Below are 20,248 nucleotides of genomic sequence, written 5' to 3' on the forward strand. Positions count from 1 at the left end.
AAACAATGGTTTTCAGTGTTGGGTAAGTTACTCTTAAAAAGTCTAAATCCCATATCAACCAAGTATAGACACAAAACTGCTCTTTTAATTATTTCAAAGAAATAATATACATTTACATAAATTATTCTTGAACTGACCAAAGTGTTTAAGGGGAGAGTTTACCTTAAAAACATATATTTTCATATTAGTTTAGTCTATTAGTCTATACAATATTTAATGCAATTACATCAGAAGTAACTGAAATTAAATTACAGAAAAATTCAGAGCATTCCCTTAATTTCTAGGGAAACGTAATTCAATTACAGTAATTAATTTCCTAGTAATGCATTACACCCATTGATGGTTTCCAGTAGCATGTTGCCATGTTTGCACTTTTACTTTTTACTAAACTTTCTTTTTCTGCAGGTTAAAGATTTGACCGTTTGCATAAATAGTAATTGACTGAAATGCGTGTTTTGAAATATTGTACATTCTACCAATGATAATGAGTTTTGTGGCATTTGAGTTCCTTTATTATTATTATTAATGACTATTATTAGTGATTTAACACTTTCTTTTATTTGTCACACACACGTTGCATACTAGTTTCTCGCCCTGCGGTGTAAAGTCACCTTTTATTTATAGTGCGTTACAGTAGAGATTGTTTTAAAGCAGCTTCACAGTATGAGATAGTAATATAATCAATGATGCAAACTTCAAAAATACAGTAGAAAGTAGCAGAATACACTATTTAAAATAAATAGAGACTATGCAATGTATACAGAAGCTGCGCAGTGTGCATTTTTATATATATACCACATTAATTCCATGTTTTGTGCACATACCAGATAACTTTCTCCAAGTATTTTTTATGTTATTGCAATAAACAGATGTGAATTTAGCTGCATACATGTGTATCAGGTGTGTGTGTGTGTGTGTTGGTACTGTAGACTTTGAGATTGTTGAATTGCTAATTGAGCTAAATAAAACTATGCCGAAGCTGTTGAGAAAAACTCTTCTGACGTTTCTGAGTGCAATCAAACATAAAAATACTGGTGAGCCAAGCTCTTACGTCTGGAGGTGTGTGCGTGTGTGTGTGTGTGTGTGTGTGTGTGTGTGTGTGTGTGTGTGTGTGTGTGGGCTAGAGGCTGATCGGAGCTGTCAGGAGCAGCCGTAGAAAGCCTGACAAGCTCAATAAACTCTAATAAGAGATGCATTTCTCTGAATTTCAGGAATTGCATTTCTCTTGCTCTTTGTTGCCTGTTACATTCTTATTTTTATTAGGCCTATTATTATTATGAAGTTACTTTTATTATTAAATTAAAAGTGCAATTTAATTAACGCATAACTGACGCGCTGCGAGGATAAGATTAGGCTGTATCAACTCCTCAATAAATTGTTAAAATGTTGGGATGTCTTTTAAAATAGGTCTATTAGGCTAAAGGCTACCTACAATGAATTATAGTCCTACAATTAAAATATTAACACTGCAGTCATCAATAAAAATCAATGAAATAAAAAGCTTTTATTTCAAGCACCGACTTTCAAAAACAACCTGTTTAACACAAAATGCGTTTCTTTTCTTTTTTTTCAGTATGTATGGGACACGAGAAATATAAAGGAAATAAATGAAAACTGCTATAGGCTATACCGTTATCAGCATGTTGAAGTAGATTCGTCTCTCTTTGTCTCTGAGAGAATAAGCGGCGTCGGATGCCGTTTTTACTTTCACTTTCTGCTTATAGTGAATTGACTGAGATTAAGACGTTCACCGGCATAAATCAACAGCAGAAGCAAAACAATCAACAAAATTACTACACTGTAAAAAAAAAAAAGTTGAGCCAGCTTAAAATTTTAAGGCAACCAGCTTCAGCAGATTTTTGAGTTTTCTCAACTTCAAGTTTTTACGACAAAAATTTGAGAATCTCCCAAAAATAAGTTGAGCAAACTCAAAAATCTGCTGAAGCTGGCTTCCTTAAAATTTTAAGTTGGCTCAACTTTTTCTTTTTCTTTTTTTTACAGTGAAGAACAAATTCAAAATATTAATAACAATTATTAAAAATATTATTGCAATGATACTAATATTTGTACATTACCAATACAAATATAGCCTGCAAAAAGAGTTTAAATAGGCAGCAGAATTATTATTTTTATGCAGTACCTGACTCAGATTAATTTAGTTTTTTGTTGTTGTTGTTGTCTGAAAAAAAATCATCTTTAAAACAAAGTTTAAAATCCAATTTATTATAAACTGTCAGATCGAATTTGTAATATATTTTATCTGTAATTTAAGACTCAATGGTTATGTAAAATCATATAATTTGTATTGAAACTAAAACCATAAAAATTACAGTACTTAAAATAAAATAAACATCAACTGAAATTAAATATATATATATATATATATATATATATATATATATATATTATTATTATTATTATTATTATTTATTTATTTATTTTTTGGTAGCTGCCAAGGCAACATTTCTCATTTTATTTTAACATATATGTTTAAAAACATAGACATTAATAATAAAAAAAAACGAATAAAAATGACAAAAAATAATGAAAACTTCAAGCTGATATTAAAACGAAAGCAGAAAATATAAAAATAAAGTCTAATTAAAAATATTTTTAAAATTTGCCAAATATTGTGTAGTGAATTAGCGAACGATTGTTGAGTGATTTCCGATTTATCTAGCGTACAAAACACTGAAGTGTAGCTGGAATAAACACACAAACACAGGTGTTCTGGAGTACAGGTGTGAATACTCATCTAGTGCAGGTGTCAGCGGCTCTCAGCTCACACACTACATTGGCCTCATGTTTGCCAGTTTACTTCTCGCTTTGTTCTCTATTAACCGATGAACACTACGGGGATGGGCATGAATCATTTTACATTACCAAAATAAAACTTTCAGAAGCCCCGAACGCAGGCCGTGTTTTAAAGATGAAGAGGTGAGCGATGTGGGTGGGGGTGTTAATGATGGAGCCGTTGCTCTATTTTGGATGTAATTGCTTTGTTCACGCACCTGCTTCCAAATGCACCATCTGTCATCAGTCCGAGAAAAACTCACAAGACAATCCAACTCGTAACATCTAAATAATGCTGCTGAGAATCGTGGTGTGGGATACGGAGACGGTAAAGACAGCACTGCTAAAGACTATTATTTAAGTAGTTGTCATTGTGTTGGTGTCAATGTGAAAAACAAAAGTACTGCACTGCATACTTCCTGTTGGTTTTAAAGCAGTTTGCATTATGCAACAATACATTGTTGTTACTTCATACCACTGGACAAAAGTTTGGAGTAATTAAGTGTTTTTTTCTCCTTTCAAGTGTTTTAAGTCTCTTATTCTCACCATTTTGATCAAAAAATTAAGAAAAACTGTAATAATGTGAAATATTATTACAATTTAAAATAGCTGTTTTCTATGTGAATATCTGTTAAACTGTATTTTATTTCTGTGATGCACAGCTGAATTTTCAGCATCATTACTGCAGTCTTCAGAGTCACATGATCTTCAGAAATCATTCTATGATGCTGCTCAAGAAGCATTTCTGATTATTATCAATGCTGAAAACAGTTGTGCTGCACAATATTTTTGTGGAAACCATGATATGCTACCATTCAAATGTTTGTGGTCAGTAATATTTAAAAAAAGATAAATTTATAATAGTAAAGACATTTAAAATGTTACAAAAATTCTATTTTAAATAAATGCTGCTCTTTTGAACTTTCTATTCATCAAAGAATCCTGAAAAATGATTTCCACAAAAATATGACGCAGCACAACTGTTTTCAACATCGATAATAATCAGAAATGTTTCTTGAGCAGCAAATCAGCATATTAGAGTGATTTCTGAAGATCATGTGATGCTGAAGACTGCAGTAACGATGCTGAAAATTCAGCAGCGCATCACAGAAATAAATTATAGTTTAACAGATATTCAGATAGAAAACAGCTCATTGAAATTGTAAAAATATTTCATAATTTTATAGCTTTTACTGTATTTTTATGAAATAAATGCAAGCCTTGCTGAGCGGAAGAGACTTCTTTCAAAAACACCCCAAACTTTTGACCAGTAGTACATACTGCATAAAGTGTAAGTGTAGTATATTAGTGTGCTGTTGGAACACATCCCGTGTGTTTCGGGGTCGAGTGAGGTGAGGCGGCTCATCTTTGGTGGTGTTGAGCTTCCCGACATATCCTGAAAGATGTTTTTGGTGTGTGTGTGTGTGTGTGTGTGTGAGCTAATACTCTGTCCCTCGGGCTGAACTTTTCTCTGGAGTGAAATTCATGGAAAGACACGAATGTCAAAAAGTCGATTTGCAACACACATCCCATCTATTTTCCATTTGAGAGGGTTTTGCCGGCTATGAGCTGTGTGTGTGTGTGTGTGTGTGTGTGTATAACTGTGTGTGAAAGTGATTTGGGATTACAGGTGCCTGGCAGGTTTATCGGAGACCCGGCGGCTTTATCCATCCGTCTGAGTGTGTGTAAGTCTGCAGGCTTAGTGCTGCTCTGCACAGGGTTTCTCTCTCATGAATCTGATTGTTTGATTTGTGTCTTGTGGCTTGTGTTTACCGAGATCAGACGCCTTGCTGACGCTGACCTGCAGCATTAACGTTACGGGGGAATATGGTCTGGATTTATTAGTACTGACTGCTCGCTGCATACGGGTCATGGATTTGAAGACACTGTCAAGTGTTAAAGTGTTAAAGTTGAGTGTGTGTGTGTGCTGGAAGATTACTTAACCCTTACTGATTCCAAATTACATGACAAAAATTGTGGTTAGTAACGTACTCCATTACATTACAGATAATCAGACTTGATTACTTTTATATTACTTTTGACCTAACTTTAAATTGTATAATCGTGTGCCATACTGATAAAAAATATATATTGAAAAAGTTACAAATATATATACAAAAAAGAATCTCTGCATTTTACATGTAATGGTGAATGGTGCATTTTAATGTGTTCGAAAGATGAAAGTCTTGAAAGAAATAGGAATGCATGCTTAAATAATCCACTGAATGATAATTCAAATAAAAATTAATGTTTATCGGTAGTTGATGCAATGTTGGCATTTCTTAAAATATAAGTGATTTTTATGAATCCAGTTCAGACCAATGCTGTGGCCTCTCATTTTTTTTTGTGTGTAATTATGGGCACCTGATTATAGTTACAATATGTATTATATAATTATAATAGCGACTGGTCTTTGTGTGAATGTCCACAAAACAGAAGACTTTCTAAACGCATTTAATCGATAGGCTATTTCAGAAAGGTAAATTCAAAAGATGAAAAAGAGGAATTAGAGACAATCAATGAATTATGAATGACAACTTGTCAAATTGCAAGTACTTATTTTTAATTTTTGGATTACATAATCTAGATTACATGTAATCAGTTACTCCCAGGACTGTGTTTACTACGTGATCAGACACACAGTTGTCCGTCAGTTTTGCACAGGCAAATATTTTCATATCATATTTTCTCCAGTAAATCTAGTTTGAGTTCAGGTTGTAATGTGATCATAACGTCTCTCTGAGGAAGAATAAACAATCAACGTCAACGTCCAGTAATGAAATGATGAAATCTTTAGTTATGAATTTGGTTATTTTCATGTCAAAGCAGCTTTCCTCTCTCTCTCACTGTCTGTCAGTCAGCGATGGTTTGTTAAATATTGTTTTATAGATTCACAGCAAACTGAATTTTGGCCCATAAACAGTGAATCTAAGAGCTGCTCGCAGCACGTCTCTGATTCTGATGCTATAAATGTCACTTAATAAAGCAGCTGAATGCCAACAGAAATGTTGTGATAAGTGCTGTCCGTTTTCTTGTTCTCCAGAAGCTGACCTGTTGACATGTGTTAACAGCAGAAATAACTCTGTAAACACAAGTTTTGAAGCTGTTAACGATTCACATTTCCTCCCTGTTCGAGCACACGCCACCTTCAAGTCATGTCGCAATGATTATTTAATGAGATGAATGCGTATGAACACCACTATGTCGTAATTACCAGCGGGAAACTGCGTGTTTTTTCTTTGAGCTCACATCCAGATAACAAAAATGTCCTAAGAACGTTTTGCTAACGTTGCCATTAAGTTATAAAAACGTTATTTCTGATTGTTCCAAACATTATGAGAACATTACCTTTGTTGTATCGTTTAAAAAACGTTAGATTAATGTCCAACTAAAACGTATCATCATCTTTTATCCGCTTTTTTAGATCATCTTCTTGTTTTCTGCATTCTAACATGTTCTGATAAGCTCCGCCCCCTGATCACTAAACACAAATCCGGGTTTGGGTCCGAGTCAGAGTAGCTGGATCAAGCGTGAAGCTTTTCCTCTCAAAGCCAGACTCAGCGCGGATAAAACCCTGTCAATCACAGCGCATATGAAAACATGCCTTCCTACAGAGAGGTTTCAGAAGAGCATCTGCGAGATTTACACTGTGTATGACAGCTTTATGTGAGGAACAGCCTCAAATTTTGATGGCGCTTTTTGGCTGACCTTCTACTTTCATTCTATGAAGAAAAAAAACTCTTATGTTCCACAGAAGAAAATCACACAGGTTTCGTGTGACATGAAGGTGAGTAGATGATAACAGTGTTTGGCTGTCTGGGTGCACCGTCCCTTTAAGAGCCAATGCACCAGGCTTACAGAAATCTGTCAATTGCGAATGACGAGTACAGCTTTCTTCTGTGTGTGTGTGTGTTTCACTCTGATGGATCACGTTGTCACTCTCTCTCTCCTGCTTTTACACTGATCAATGAGCTAATGGAGTGTTAGAGCGGGATAACAGCTTTACCTCAGTGCACACACACACACACACACACACACGGCCGACCCCCCTCAGGTCTTCATTCTGTAGGGGTTTGTAAGAAAGCACAAGCTATTTGTCTTGTGACTCTAGTGGACTTCCTTTAGGGTCTGTGGAGGTTAAATGTGTAGATATTCATGATATCTGTCTAGTAGGATCGAGTCAATACATGAGCTGAAATTAAATCAGAACGACTGGAAGATGAATTTACTGGAGTCCATCACAACAATCAAAATTGTTTATTATGGGATCTGTCCTTTACATTTATGATTTTTGCAGATGATTTTATCCAAAGAGACTTACAGTAGTTTCAAGCTGTATATTTTATCAGTATTTATCATATTTAATAGGAAATGGAAGTGTTCTGTAAAATGAAAGTTAATTAAATAATATATAAATATTTTATTAAATATAATTTAATTAATAAATGTATTACTATTATTATTCGTATTTATATTAATATTTTATAGTAATTAGAATTAAATATACATAGATCACCTTAGCAATAATATAAAATGTATATACAATATATATATATAGAGAGAGTTTATTTTTATTTTATATTTTTGGTATAGTTTTTTTTACATTTATCTTACGTTTATTTTATGTTATATACTGTAGTCAGTATAAATATCATATATAAATACGATGTATGCGACAACATGCTTCCGGGTAAACCATGCTAAGTAACGAAATGCATTATTAAAAACAACGGTTAATGTTAATTCTACTTTAAATTAACACGCAAATTACAGTTCTGCATCTTGCTTGCTAAATCGGTTCGATTGGTATTGAATTGGACCCTGCTGTCTGGTCCTCGAATCTCAGTGCTCCTGTCACATCACTCCAGGCTAATCCTCTCTCATCCCGTATCACACATTCACTCGCAGTGCTGCTAATCAGGGTTTGGAGGGCAGATTATGTTTTAACGATCCGAACCGCTTTATATGTCATGACTCATGAGTCTTTGATTGGCAGGTTTTTGCCCATCTGACTGAAATCACGGTTATTATGTGGCGCTGATGATTTCACAGTCTGACTCGAGTGGAACAGCTCAGGTGTGTGCCCAGCAGAGAGACGTCCAGCGTGATTAGCACTGAGAGATGACACACAAATGATTGTTTTTTTTGCAATTTTGACCTTATTTTCAGGACAATTCAGCACATTTTGTCCCAAAATGCTTGTTACTGTAATGCATCTGGAATCTTTTATAATTCCCATAATTCTCAGTGGTGACTCTTATTACATGCTCATTACTGTAATGCAATAAAGGTTTAATTAAAATGTGCATGAATAAAAAGCAGTGCAACAGATACTAGCATAATGTACAAGTGTGTTCCATTTTCACACTTTTTTTCCACACCACAGCAATGATGCTGGATTATGGAAAATTGGAGGAAATGTGCTTAACTGTCTTGAAAATAATACATCTTTCTAAATGTGGGCTTCATTTTATTTAAATTTGACCTGGACATGTAATTTACAGATTTCGTGAGATTCACCCGATGAGAGAAAATGGCTGAGCGTCTTTAACATGAGGCAGAACTAGGAAAAAAGTCCAGCAAGCCAATGCTTATGGGCACAGCAGGAAATCAGCCAACCAGAAACAGGAAGAGAAAAGGAGAGAGAGAGAGAGAGAGAGAGAGGCTCATAAGTAATTGAAATGGAGGTGATGTCGCCGTTGGGCTGCGCTGCTACTGTAACTGAAGTGCAGCCGAGCGTTTGGGATAAAATTGCTTTCTAATTATTCAATCCACCTTTACTTTTCCTCCTGAGAGACAGAGAGAGAATGACTGAAAGAAAGAGAGAGAAAGATAGTCTTTGCATGTATATGTTGATGAAGCATTTTACAGGTTGATATTTGCACGCTGTTTGTTTTGTTGTATTATGAGCCATACACTTAATGTGCATGTATTTTTTTCCCAGCATGCAGCAGCAGTGGGTATGTGTGGCTTTACTGGCCCTCCTGACTGTCACAGTGACGCTGGCAGATGGTGGAAAAACAGAGAAACAAGGTAACAGAACATTTTCTTTTCTGTTTCACTCTTACTGCTCTGTATTGCTTCATATTGCTATATTTTACCCTACACTACTGTATACTTGTCTGTATTACCCTGTGCTGCTCTATATTACCCCATTAGCCCACATTGCACTATATTATCCCATACTTTATACATACAATATCACCACACGTGCCTCTATATTTCCCTGAATTTCTCTGTATCACCCCAGATTGATCTAAATTTCCCCTTGTGCCCTATATTACCCCCATAATCTTATAATTTCCCACACTGCTTTATCTTTTCTATTCTTACAATATATTACCATATATTGCTCTGTATTACCCCATACTGCTCTATACCACCCACACCGTTCTATATTACCCCGTGCTGATTTATATCACCTTTCCTTAATCTCTCCCTGTCTAGCTTGTACTAATCTGAACAATACCTGAAACTTTGAATTGCAAGCACTTCTTGCTTTTATCTGTCTGCTCTTTATTACCCTCGCTGCTCTATATTACCCCATACTGGTCTGTATCACCCGTGCTGTTATATATTACCCCATGCTGCTCTATATCACCCGTTGCACTCTATATTACCCCATACTGGTCCGTATCACCAACACCACTCTGTATTACACCATGCTGCTCTATATTACCCACAGCGCTCTGTATCACCTCACACTGCACTATATCAATCCACACACTCTCTCTGGCTCTCATACATACAATTGTAAGGTGCAACACGAAAGTGTGTGTGCTCTCACTCTGACAGGTAAGAAAGAGCGTAAATCGGACTGTGGCGAGTGGCAGTGGAGCGTGTGTGTGGCTAACGAGGGTGACTGCGGCCTGGGCACCAGAGAGGGCACACGCACCGGCACCGACTGTAAACAGACCATCAAAACCCAGCGCTGCAAAATCCCCTGCAACTGGAAAAAGCAGTTTGGAGGTGAGAAGCCACACGAACACAGGTTACACACACACACATGGTTCAGGGTAAATAAGCCAGCACTGTGGAGTAACAAGATGGAGATTCTCACAGAATTCTGTCCTCAGAAATGACACGACTACAGTGAGAGCCAGAAACAAGCTGGCAGAATATACCACCGTGTGTGTGTGTGTGTGTGTGTGTGTGTGTGAGAGAGAGAGAGAGCATATGCCACCTTCCCTCGGGATTTGTAGGTATGCACATAAACTATCAACAAACACTGAAACTGTAGGGTGTTTTCTCTAAGAAGTCTCTCTCTGGGAATGTGCAAGACTCGCTCTGAAAGAACATCAGAAATCACAGACTTAATAAAACATGATCACACTAAACGCTGAGTGATGAATCCTCTGTGTATTTCTGTGTAGTTCAGCAGCCGTGTCAGTGCAGTTTAGCGTCCAAACGCTGATGTCTGGTGTAGAATTTTTCCTCTTGAGTTATAAGGGCTCTATTTCACACCGGCCTCATTTTTGAGGGTCTCGGTTCAGGACTGCGGCCGTTCAGCCGGAGGGCTGCTGCATGTAATTACATTCTCTCTGCCTTTAAATATGTCATTAGAGACAATTTTGTGCTTGATTGAAGCAGTTTAACCCCCATCCATTCCGGCAGAGACCGAGAGAAATCGCTCCAACGCATGGACAGAAAGAATGAAAGATGAAATGAGACGAGAGATACAGCAACGAAAGCATAGATCAGGGCTTCGCAATTGGTTTTGCTTCAGGATCCCGATTTTACATTAGCCGTCAAGTGCCAACCCAACACAGAACCTAAATTGTTTATTGTGTAAAATTGCATTTCGATGGTCTCGTGCTCTCGGCAGCCAATAATTCACCTCGCAAAACGAACAAACTGTGCTCGGCACAAACCTCGCTGTAAGTGAACCTGTATTTAATGTAGTCTGGGTTGTGTTTTCTTTTCCCTCGTGTAGCCCTCAACCCGTTTTACTCCCATAATCTGATGCATTTCCAAGTGAAACAGGATATTCAACAAGAACAAAACTTTGGGAGATATTGCACGGTGAAAAGTTTCTGCGTATGACAGATGGTTGAAGGGGGATTGGAGACGACAGCTGAAAACTAGTTCAAGATTATGAAGACAAACATTTACTTTCTCAGAATAACATGCACTGATGGAATCCTTCACAATAACACCAGGAAGATGCATTGAGACAATAAATTTGGATTTACTTGAAACTTGTTTATGCATGTATGTTTGTTTTGCTTTTGTGTATTTTTTACACAGTTTTGTTGCGTTTGAACCTGTCAAAATCAAGCTGTGGGTTTTTGTCTTTTGCAGGCGAGTGTAAGTATGATTTTCAAGCGTGGGGAGAGTGTGACTCGAGCACGGGAATGAAGACACGCACCGGTGTGCTAAAGCGAGCGCTGATGGATGCTAACTGCCCGAACACCGTCAGCGCCACCAAACCCTGCGGCAAACCCAAGACCAAGATACAAGGTACAAGAACACACACGTAAAGACACAGAAAGATAGTGTTGAGCATGCAACGTGCTAAACTTGAATGAATACAAAAGCAATATCAACTGATTTGACTGGAGTGCTAAAAACATTTTTGCATTAAGGCAAGACACCGCAGGTGAATAGGGTAAAAATGATAATTACCATGCTTCCCTAGTTGATTAATCACAGTACATTATGACAATTGTTATGTATTACAAGTTTCCTGCATTGTTATGTTGAAATATGCAAACAAGGCATTATCTAATTAAATATGCACTCATTTGCATACCTTTCCAGAACGGAACTTTTGTTTCATTTTATTAAGTGATTTTTTTTTTTATCACTGCATGAATCAGAAAATACTGGCTACAGCCAGGAAAAATATATATATAGGCTATATCACCATGTTTTTAGGAATATATATATTTTTTTCTGTCATTATTTACTCACTCATGTTGTCCCAAACCTGTATTAATTTCTTTCTTGTACTGAACACAAAAGAAGGTATTTTGAAGATTGTGGTTAACCAAACATTGAATTTCCAATCTTGAAAAAGTCACTGTGGATCAGCAACTGTTTGGTTTTCCACGTTCTTCAAAATAGCATTTATGTTCAGCAGAAGAAAGAAACTCACTCAGGTTTAAAACAACTTTTGAGTAGATGATGGTATAAAAATAAAACACTATGACAGAACTGACAGACAGATGACAGATTTTTTGTTTTTGGGTGAACTATTCCTTTAACGTTAATAAAACAACAAAACTCACTCACTGCTCTTGACTGAAAAACTTTAAAACAGTTGCTTTAGGAATCAGTCTATATAGTGTTTTATTTTTATATTTGTTCACAAAAATCAATCAATCGATCAATGAATAAAATAAAGAAAATTAAAAACACAGTACAAACAGTAAAACATTGTACATATTCCCCCGGTTTCACAGACAAAGCTAGTCCCAGAGTAAAATGCATGTTCTCAACTAAACATATCTTGCTCTGACATATTTTAAGATATATATATATATATATATATATATATATATATATATATATGTGACCGTGGACCACAAAACCAGTCTTAAGTGTCAATTTTTCGAAATTGAGATTTATACATAATCTGAAAGCTGAATAAATAATCTTTCCATTGATGTATGGTTTGTTAGGATCGGACAATATTTGGCTGAGATACAACTATTTGAAAATCTGGAATCTGAGGGTGCAAAAAAATCTAAATATTGAGAAAATCACCTTTAAAGTTGTTCAAATGAAGTTCTTAGCGATGCATATTACTAATCAAAAATGAAGTTTTGATATAAAATATCTTCATGGGACATGATCTTTACTTAATATCCTAATGATTTTTGGCATAAAAGAAAAATGGATAATTTTGACCCATACAGTGTATTTTTGGCTATTGCTACAAATATACCCCAGCGACTTAAGACTGGTTTTGTGCTCCAGGGTCGCATATTTCTAAAAAAAAAATCGTGATATGATATTTTTTCCATATCTCTCACCCCTATCTGCAACATTATGTTTAAATATGCATTAAAGACATAATTTAATTAATTTGCATACATTTCCATAACCCAAATCCAACATTAGATGAAGCCAAACTCAACATTTTGTTGATGTATTAAAGGTTTTTATAGAGGGGATTTTGGATTTCTCATTTTATCACTCCATAAATAAAAAAAAACTGTCAACAAACCAGGAAAAATACATTTTCACCATGTTTTTAGGAATAAAATGTTGCATAAAATCAGGCGAATGATATATGAACAAACCCCTCAGAACATAGATAGGAAAGAAACTGTGAAGTTTGGTAAAGTTTGGCCTAAATATAAGTGCTGCTGAAATGGAGACAAAAACTCATTTTGAGAAATAGCCTTTAAAGATATGAATTGGAATCGACGTCTACAGACTCAAATAGGTAAATCTGAATAAAATAAACACTTAAAGGTGTATTTCGGATGCCCCCCCCCCCCCCACGCTAGTCTGAAATAAGACAAAGCAAAGTAGCCCAAAAAAGGACCAGTGCATGAAAAAAAAACTTTTTTCCTGTGATGTCTCGCCATAAAAAGAATTAAAAATCCAAATGATCCATATTTATTTATAATCCCAAGCATTATGCTAATGTTTGACATTACGGTATACTCCAGACTGTTCTCATATTATTTTTCTATACAGTATACAAGTCTGCATTTTGAGCCGCAGGACAGTAAGATCGTAAGGTTACGCTGAAATATTGATCAATAAGCTCTTTCTCTCGGTCTCACGCTCAAGGAGATTCTAAAGACTCTATTAAAGTTTAATAAATGCGATGGTTTGACAGTGTGTCTGTGTTAAAGGCCACAGACGGCTGGACTGTGTTGTTTTCATCTGTGCTTCGTATTATTATGAATATGCTGAGATTCATGGCAGCACTTGTATGTCACTGCAGTGTTTCTAATGCTGATGAATCAATACCTCATTCTGTAATATTCCTCATTTGTAAGTCACTTTGGATAAAAGCATCTGCTAAATGAATAAATGCAAATGTAAATGTTGGCAAAAATTCAGGCTAATCAAAAGAAATTCGTCTTAATCTACCAAGAGCGTCGTTTATCAATCTGAAAGTTGCAGATTTAATTTTCCACCGCAAAACAAAACACACAAACAGACAGCAGCATCTGCATTTATTTAACTGATGAAGAAGAGTTTAATGAAGTCACGATATGATTGTGTTTGGAAGAAATCAAGCAGCGCACCAGTTTAAGATGATATTCGGGTCAAGAGCAGCTTTTCTAAACCTCATTGTTGCTGTAAATGTTATTAACTGGTGTTAAAGTGCTGTAGTAACTGTTGTGAATGTCTGGATAAGGCTGCTGGATCAGAACGAGAGCGGGAGGATGAGCAAGTGCAGGGGAGATGGATTTGTCTGTAATGGATGTGACGGGTCTCGTGTGCTCGTCTCATTTATCAGGATTTGGACTTGAGCTCAAGTGCTGCTGCCACCCTGAAAGAGCTTAAAGAGCCCAATCCATCATCAAACACCAGAGATGAAGAACTGACCGCAGGAAAGAAACATAAGCATCTCAATATGAACTCAAACATTTCTTTAAAAAATAGCTCCGTACTCTTAATGCATGCCAACAGCTGCCCGTTTGTGTCTGCTTTAATCTCTCTTTCAGGAGAAACATCATTGCAACTCCAATCTGGAATTAAGATTTTTTAATGTTAACAAAGAAGTCTCTTCTGCTCACCAAGGCTGCATTTATTTGATCAAAAATACAGTAAAAAGTGTAAAATTGTGAAATATTATTACTATTTGAAATGGCTGTTTTCTATGTGAATATATAGCAAAATATAATTTATTTCTGAGATGCGCAGCTGAATTTTCAGCATCATTACTCCAGTCTTCAGTGTCACATGATCTTCAGAAATCATTCTAAGATGCTGATTTGCTGCTCAAGAAACATTTCTGATTATTATCAATGTTGAAAACAGTTGTGCTGCACAATATTTTTGTGGAAACCGTGATGCATTTTATTTTGCAGGATTCACAGATGAATAGAAAGTTGAAAAGAAATAGAAATCTTATAATATTATAAATGTCTTTACTGTCACTTTTGATCAGTTTAATGCATCCTTGCTGAAAAAAAAGTATGAATTTCTCTTTTTTTAAGTCTTACCCCAAACTACACAAAAATATTGTGCAGCACAACTGTTTTCAGCATTGATAATAATCAGAAATGTTTGTTGAGCAGCAAATCAGCATATTAGAATGATTTCTGAAGATCATGTGACGCTGAAGACTGGAGTAATGATGCTGAAAATACAGCTGCGCATCACAGAAATAAATGATTCTAAAATATATTCACATAGAAAACAGTTATATTGAATTGTAATAATATTTCACATTTTTACTGTATTTTTGAGCAAATCGATGCAGCCTTGGTGAGCAGAAGACATCAAAAAATGACAAAATCTTATTTATTCCAGAATTTTGACTGGTATTGAATAAGTGGAAACTATCAAAGCAACATCTGAGCAAATCAAATGTTCCTTTGGGACTGCGTGTGTGTGTGTGTGTGTGTGTGTGTGTGTGTGTGTGTGTGTGTACAGGTTTATATATCCTGGTGGGGACTTAAACCTGAATGCACACAGACTCGTGGGGGCTCGTGTCACGGTGGGGACCTACAGTAAATTGAGGTCCCCATTGGTGCAAAAGCTTATGAATAATACAGAATGAGTTTTTTTGAGAAAGTAAAAATGCAGAAAGTTTCCTGTAAGGGGTAGGTTTAGGTGTAGGGCGATAGAAAATACAGTTTGTACAGTATAAAAACAATTACACCTATGGATAGCTGACCAGACTGTGTGTGTGTGTGTGTGTGATGCTGAAATCTGCAGATAATGTGTATTTGTGCCCTTTTTTAGTGTGCCAACAAACAGAGGACAGAAGTGATTAGAAACTCCCTAGAAATTCCCTACAGATGGACTGAAACACACACACACACACACACACACACACAGGGTGAGAGGGGCGTTTTCGCTGGGGTCTGTTTGAGGTGATAAGAGCAGCAGCAGAGAGGATTGTGGGGGTTTGGGAGCGGATGCCACTGTCACAGATGGATGAGCGGCGGTAAACACACACACACACACATCTCACCTGTTAGTGTGTCCCGTGGTACAGCAGGCCGGAGTGGACGGGACGTCACATCACTCATGCTGATGTTCATGGTGAAGCGATGAGGATTTTCAAAGCCTCTGATTGGCCGGGCTTCTGTTTGTGTGTCTCTGTCAGGTCACATGATTTGGCTCATAATAAAGGCTAATTCTGTAATAACAGGCTGAACCGCTGCGGTCCGTCCAGCTTATTAGACGCAGATGCTGATGTGTGTGTGCGTGTGCGTGTGTGTGTGTGTGTGTGTGTGTGTGTGGATGACCGAGCCGTTTCTCCATCATGCTGTACGGTGATCAGATCACAGCTGGTGTAATGTTATTGCGCAGACGTTGCTCATTCAAAACTCAACGAGGCTTCATTGAAATGCTCGATTATATTTAATTTAATTTAATTACAAACTTTATTTCAGATGTTTCTCAAACTCTTGTGGGGAAAGAAAAATCTATCACAAACGAGGCAAATGAATGAATTGAAAATAATGTGGACACACTATATATATATATATATATATATATATATATATATATATATATATATATGTGTGTCCCTGAGCACAAAACCAGTCTTAAGTCGCTGGGGTATATTTGTAGCAATAGCCAAAAATACATTGTATGGGTCAAAATTATAGATTTTTCTTTTATGCCAAAAATCATTAGGATATTCCTTGATCAAAGATCATATTCCATGAAGATATTTTGAAAATGTACTACTGTAAATATATCAAAACGTCGTTTTTGATTAGTAATATGCATTGCTAAGAACTTCATTTGAACAACTTTAAAGGTGATTTTCTCAATATTTTGATTTTTTTGCACCCTCAGATTCCAGATTTTCAAATAGTTGTATCTCAGACAAATATTGTCCGATCATAACAAACCATACATCAATGGAAAGATTATTTATTCAGCTTTCAGATGATGTATAAATCTCAATTTCGAAAAATTGACACTTAAGACTGGTTTTGTGGTCCAGGGTCACATATATATATATATATATATATATATATATATATATATATATATATATCTTAAAATATGTCAGAGCAAGATATGTTTAGTTGAGAACATGCATTTTACTCTGGGACTAGCTTTGTCTGTGAAACCGGGGGAATATGTACAATGTTTTACTGTTTGTACTGTGTTTTTAATTTTCTTTATTTTATTCATTGATCGATTGATTGATTTTTGATCAAATAAATGCAGCCTCGGAGACTTCTTTCAAAAACATTTAAAAATCTTTTGACCAAAATGTATTTATTTATTTACACAGTACTTAATCTTGAACTGATGATCGATCTTTGAGTTCATATTGAGATCTGACGTTCGAGAAGCTCTAGATGAGCCTCGCGTGAGATCACTGTGGCGTCTCTCTCTGGAGAAACTTCATTTGATCTCACTGCTGTCTAGAAGGAACAGCTGATCTGAAGATCTCATTTGTGATTCGTCTTTCCTCCGGTTTTCTTCTTTAATTAGCCGTTGTTCTGCTGATGGTCTTCTGGTTGTTTTTGTGTCTGATTTGAATGGGTTTAATCTTTATGCTAATGAGATGCTAATGCTATGAACGCTTGGATGGCGTTATTGGACATGTAATCATCATCAGTCAGTTTAATGAAGATTTTCTGCACATTTTGATTGTTTTGTGTGAAAACGTATTTGTTTGGCGAGTTCAGACACGACTGCAGACGGCAGGTGTTGATGACAACGGGAACTTTTACACTTGATAAACTCTGATCAACAGGTGACGTCCACCAGCTCTCGCTCTCGCTAAATTCAGAAGAATGTTAATTAAACTAAGTCAAGGTTCATTTCATATCTGAGATGAGATTTATGCAGAGGAACCTTTATAAATATCCTCATATAACAATAGAATCATTCAGCGTGATTATCTGGATTTCTAGTGTCGCATTGTCCTCCAAATTATCATGCAATATTCACAAAAAGTCATGTTGAATAATAAAGCCAGAGCATTTTATACTGATTTAAATAAAGTATATCTTTCTTTTTTTTAAACAAATTTAAAATTAATTTAAAATATTGTATTATTTATTATTATTATTCTTTAAAATGCAAATTCTCATTGATGCAATATATATATATATATATATATATATATATATACTTTAATGGAATTATAGAGAATGACAAATAATTTGTAGATCACTAGCATTTTATACAGGTTTAAAAATAATTTTATGTATTTTTAAATTGCTTTAAAATACTAAATTAACTTAAATTATAAAATCCAAATTCTCATTATCATGCAAAAAAAAAAAAATTGATGGAAAAAATAATTACGTGGAATGGTAAAATATTTATAGATCACAATAGCATTTAAAAATAATAATTCTAATTAAATTTTTAAATTCCATTTTATTTTTAAATAAAATACTGTAATATTAAATAAAATACTGTAATACATTAATAGATCATAATGAGAATTATAAAAAATAAAAAAAGCAAAAAAACCCAAAAGCAAAATATTCAGACATATAAATAATTAATGGCACTGAGAATACAGGGTTAAATGTCTTTAATTGTAATTAAAATATTAAATTAAAATTGAACTGCCATTAAAATGTCACAATGGAAAACTTGTCTTAATGTACGTAAAATAGACATCATTTACTTTATACGTATACATATACATACTTCTTATTTAGGGCTGAAATAGGAGCTTGATGTGTTTTCATGAGATTCGTGTGTGTGTGTGTGTGTGTGTGTGTGTGTGTGTGTGTGTGTGTGTGTGTGAGTGAGAGAGAGACTGATGTATTGTTCATCTCCCCACAGATTCACAGAAACCAAAACGGGAAGGAAAGAAGAAGGAGCGAAAGCCGACAGACTAGAGGAGAAACTCCAGCTGCATCCTGAAGCTGCTCTCTTCTGCTCCTCAGGCAGAGACGGATGCGAGCCGCAGAGATCATGCCGGATCTTATTTACAGTAGAATATTTTTAGATCGTTTGTAGCTTTAATTTACAGCTCATGGAATAATACAGAAATGATAAAAGAAACAAAGTAATTACTAAAATCTTCTAATGTTGCACCAGCAGTATCAGAATGTTTTGCTAATGTTATTTCTGAATGTTCTCTAAACGTTCCAAACATCCAGTTTTTTAAATGTTTAAAAAAACAAACCTTTGTTGTTAAGGATGTATCGTTACATTGTTACTTTTGAACGTTCTGAAACAAGAAAACATTCCATGAACGATGTTCTGAATCAACATTCTATTAATGTTACTTCAAGAACTCTTATTCATAACTTTGCCAGATCATTCAGAGAAGGTTAGCTGGGCGCCTGAACATCAGAGATGAATAAAATGCGAGATTTTAATTCATGAGTATAGATTGAAATGAAATGTCCTCATCAAATTAGAATTTGAATTGTAATTTATGAACAGAAAAGATCCTTATATAAGTTGATTGGGGGAATTAAATGTCCTTCCACTAAAATGAAATTTACTAAATACATTAATACCATATGATGTTTCTGAAATATCCTATAAACAGAACATATTTATGGATAATACATACTGAGAAATAAAGAATTCTGCATACTGTTCAAATTAAGTTCAAATTCAAAAATTGTAATTCTCAATTCAGACCTGCTGGAGAATGAATCAAATAAAAACACAGCTAAAGTTAAACTAATGCTTTATAAATGTCATGAATGTAACATCATTTCCAGTAAATAAAGATGTTAATTATTCCTTCCCATCAGAGTTTGGTGTTTCTCGTGTCATTTGTTCACTGAAAAGAGAGCAGAACAGACGAGTAATTCATCATAACACCTTTATTTGCCAGAACTCTTCTCCAAAAGTATATCGCACGATACAGCAAATCTTATCAATACACCTCATGTTTCATCAGCGATCACCAATCCAGAATGCCACTCGTTGCCCTAATAAAGATCGATAACATTCATATTCATTAATAAACACTTGTATTTACACGTCATCTGTGCTACACATATAGACTATATAGTATAATACAAATGTTAAGCTGATAACAAACACACGTCTACCGATGAAAGCCACGACTCACAGTGAACAGAAGCACGTGACGCACGGCAGCGATGAGAAGAAAGCATACTGAGTATTTACAGCGTCATCTGTACACAAACCACAAACACAGCTCCAGATATCAGCGTTTTTGGTAGGTCTCTGTGCTTCAGGAGGGTTCAGCGTCCGTCTGTCTCCACACACACACACACACACACACTCTCTGTGTTCAGTCTATGTACACACACGTGTCAGACGGACGTCTTTGGCTGCTGCGTCGCCCTTCGCTGTTTTTTCAGAGTCTCTCGCCATGAGTGCTACCTTAAGATGTAAT

The 20,248-nt window shown here is 35.5% G+C and overlaps 1 protein-coding gene across 5 annotated transcripts in view; it reads left to right on the forward strand.

The window, feature by feature from the left end:
* ptn (pleiotrophin) overlaps positions 1-19,633 on the forward strand; it is a 63,832-nt gene extending 44,199 nt beyond the window's left edge. For all 5 annotated transcript variants that reach the window (XM_058772733.1, XM_058772731.1, XM_058772735.1 and 2 more), the window contains 4 exons: positions 8,738-8,826; positions 9,589-9,762; positions 11,095-11,253; positions 18,706-19,633. In XM_058772733.1, the coding sequence (XP_058628716.1) occupies positions 8,738-8,826; positions 9,589-9,762; positions 11,095-11,253; positions 18,706-18,761 (478 nt within the window). In that variant the 3' untranslated portion in view covers positions 18,762-19,633. The remainder of the gene's footprint in view (positions 1-8,737; positions 8,827-9,588; positions 9,763-11,094; positions 11,254-18,705) is intronic.
* The last annotated feature ends 615 nt before the right edge of the window (positions 19,634-20,248 follow it).

This window comes from Onychostoma macrolepis, chromosome 04 (assembly GCF_012432095.1).
Source record: "Onychostoma macrolepis isolate SWU-2019 chromosome 04, ASM1243209v1, whole genome shotgun sequence".
NCBI lineage: Eukaryota > Metazoa > Chordata > Actinopteri > Cypriniformes > Cyprinidae > Onychostoma > Onychostoma macrolepis.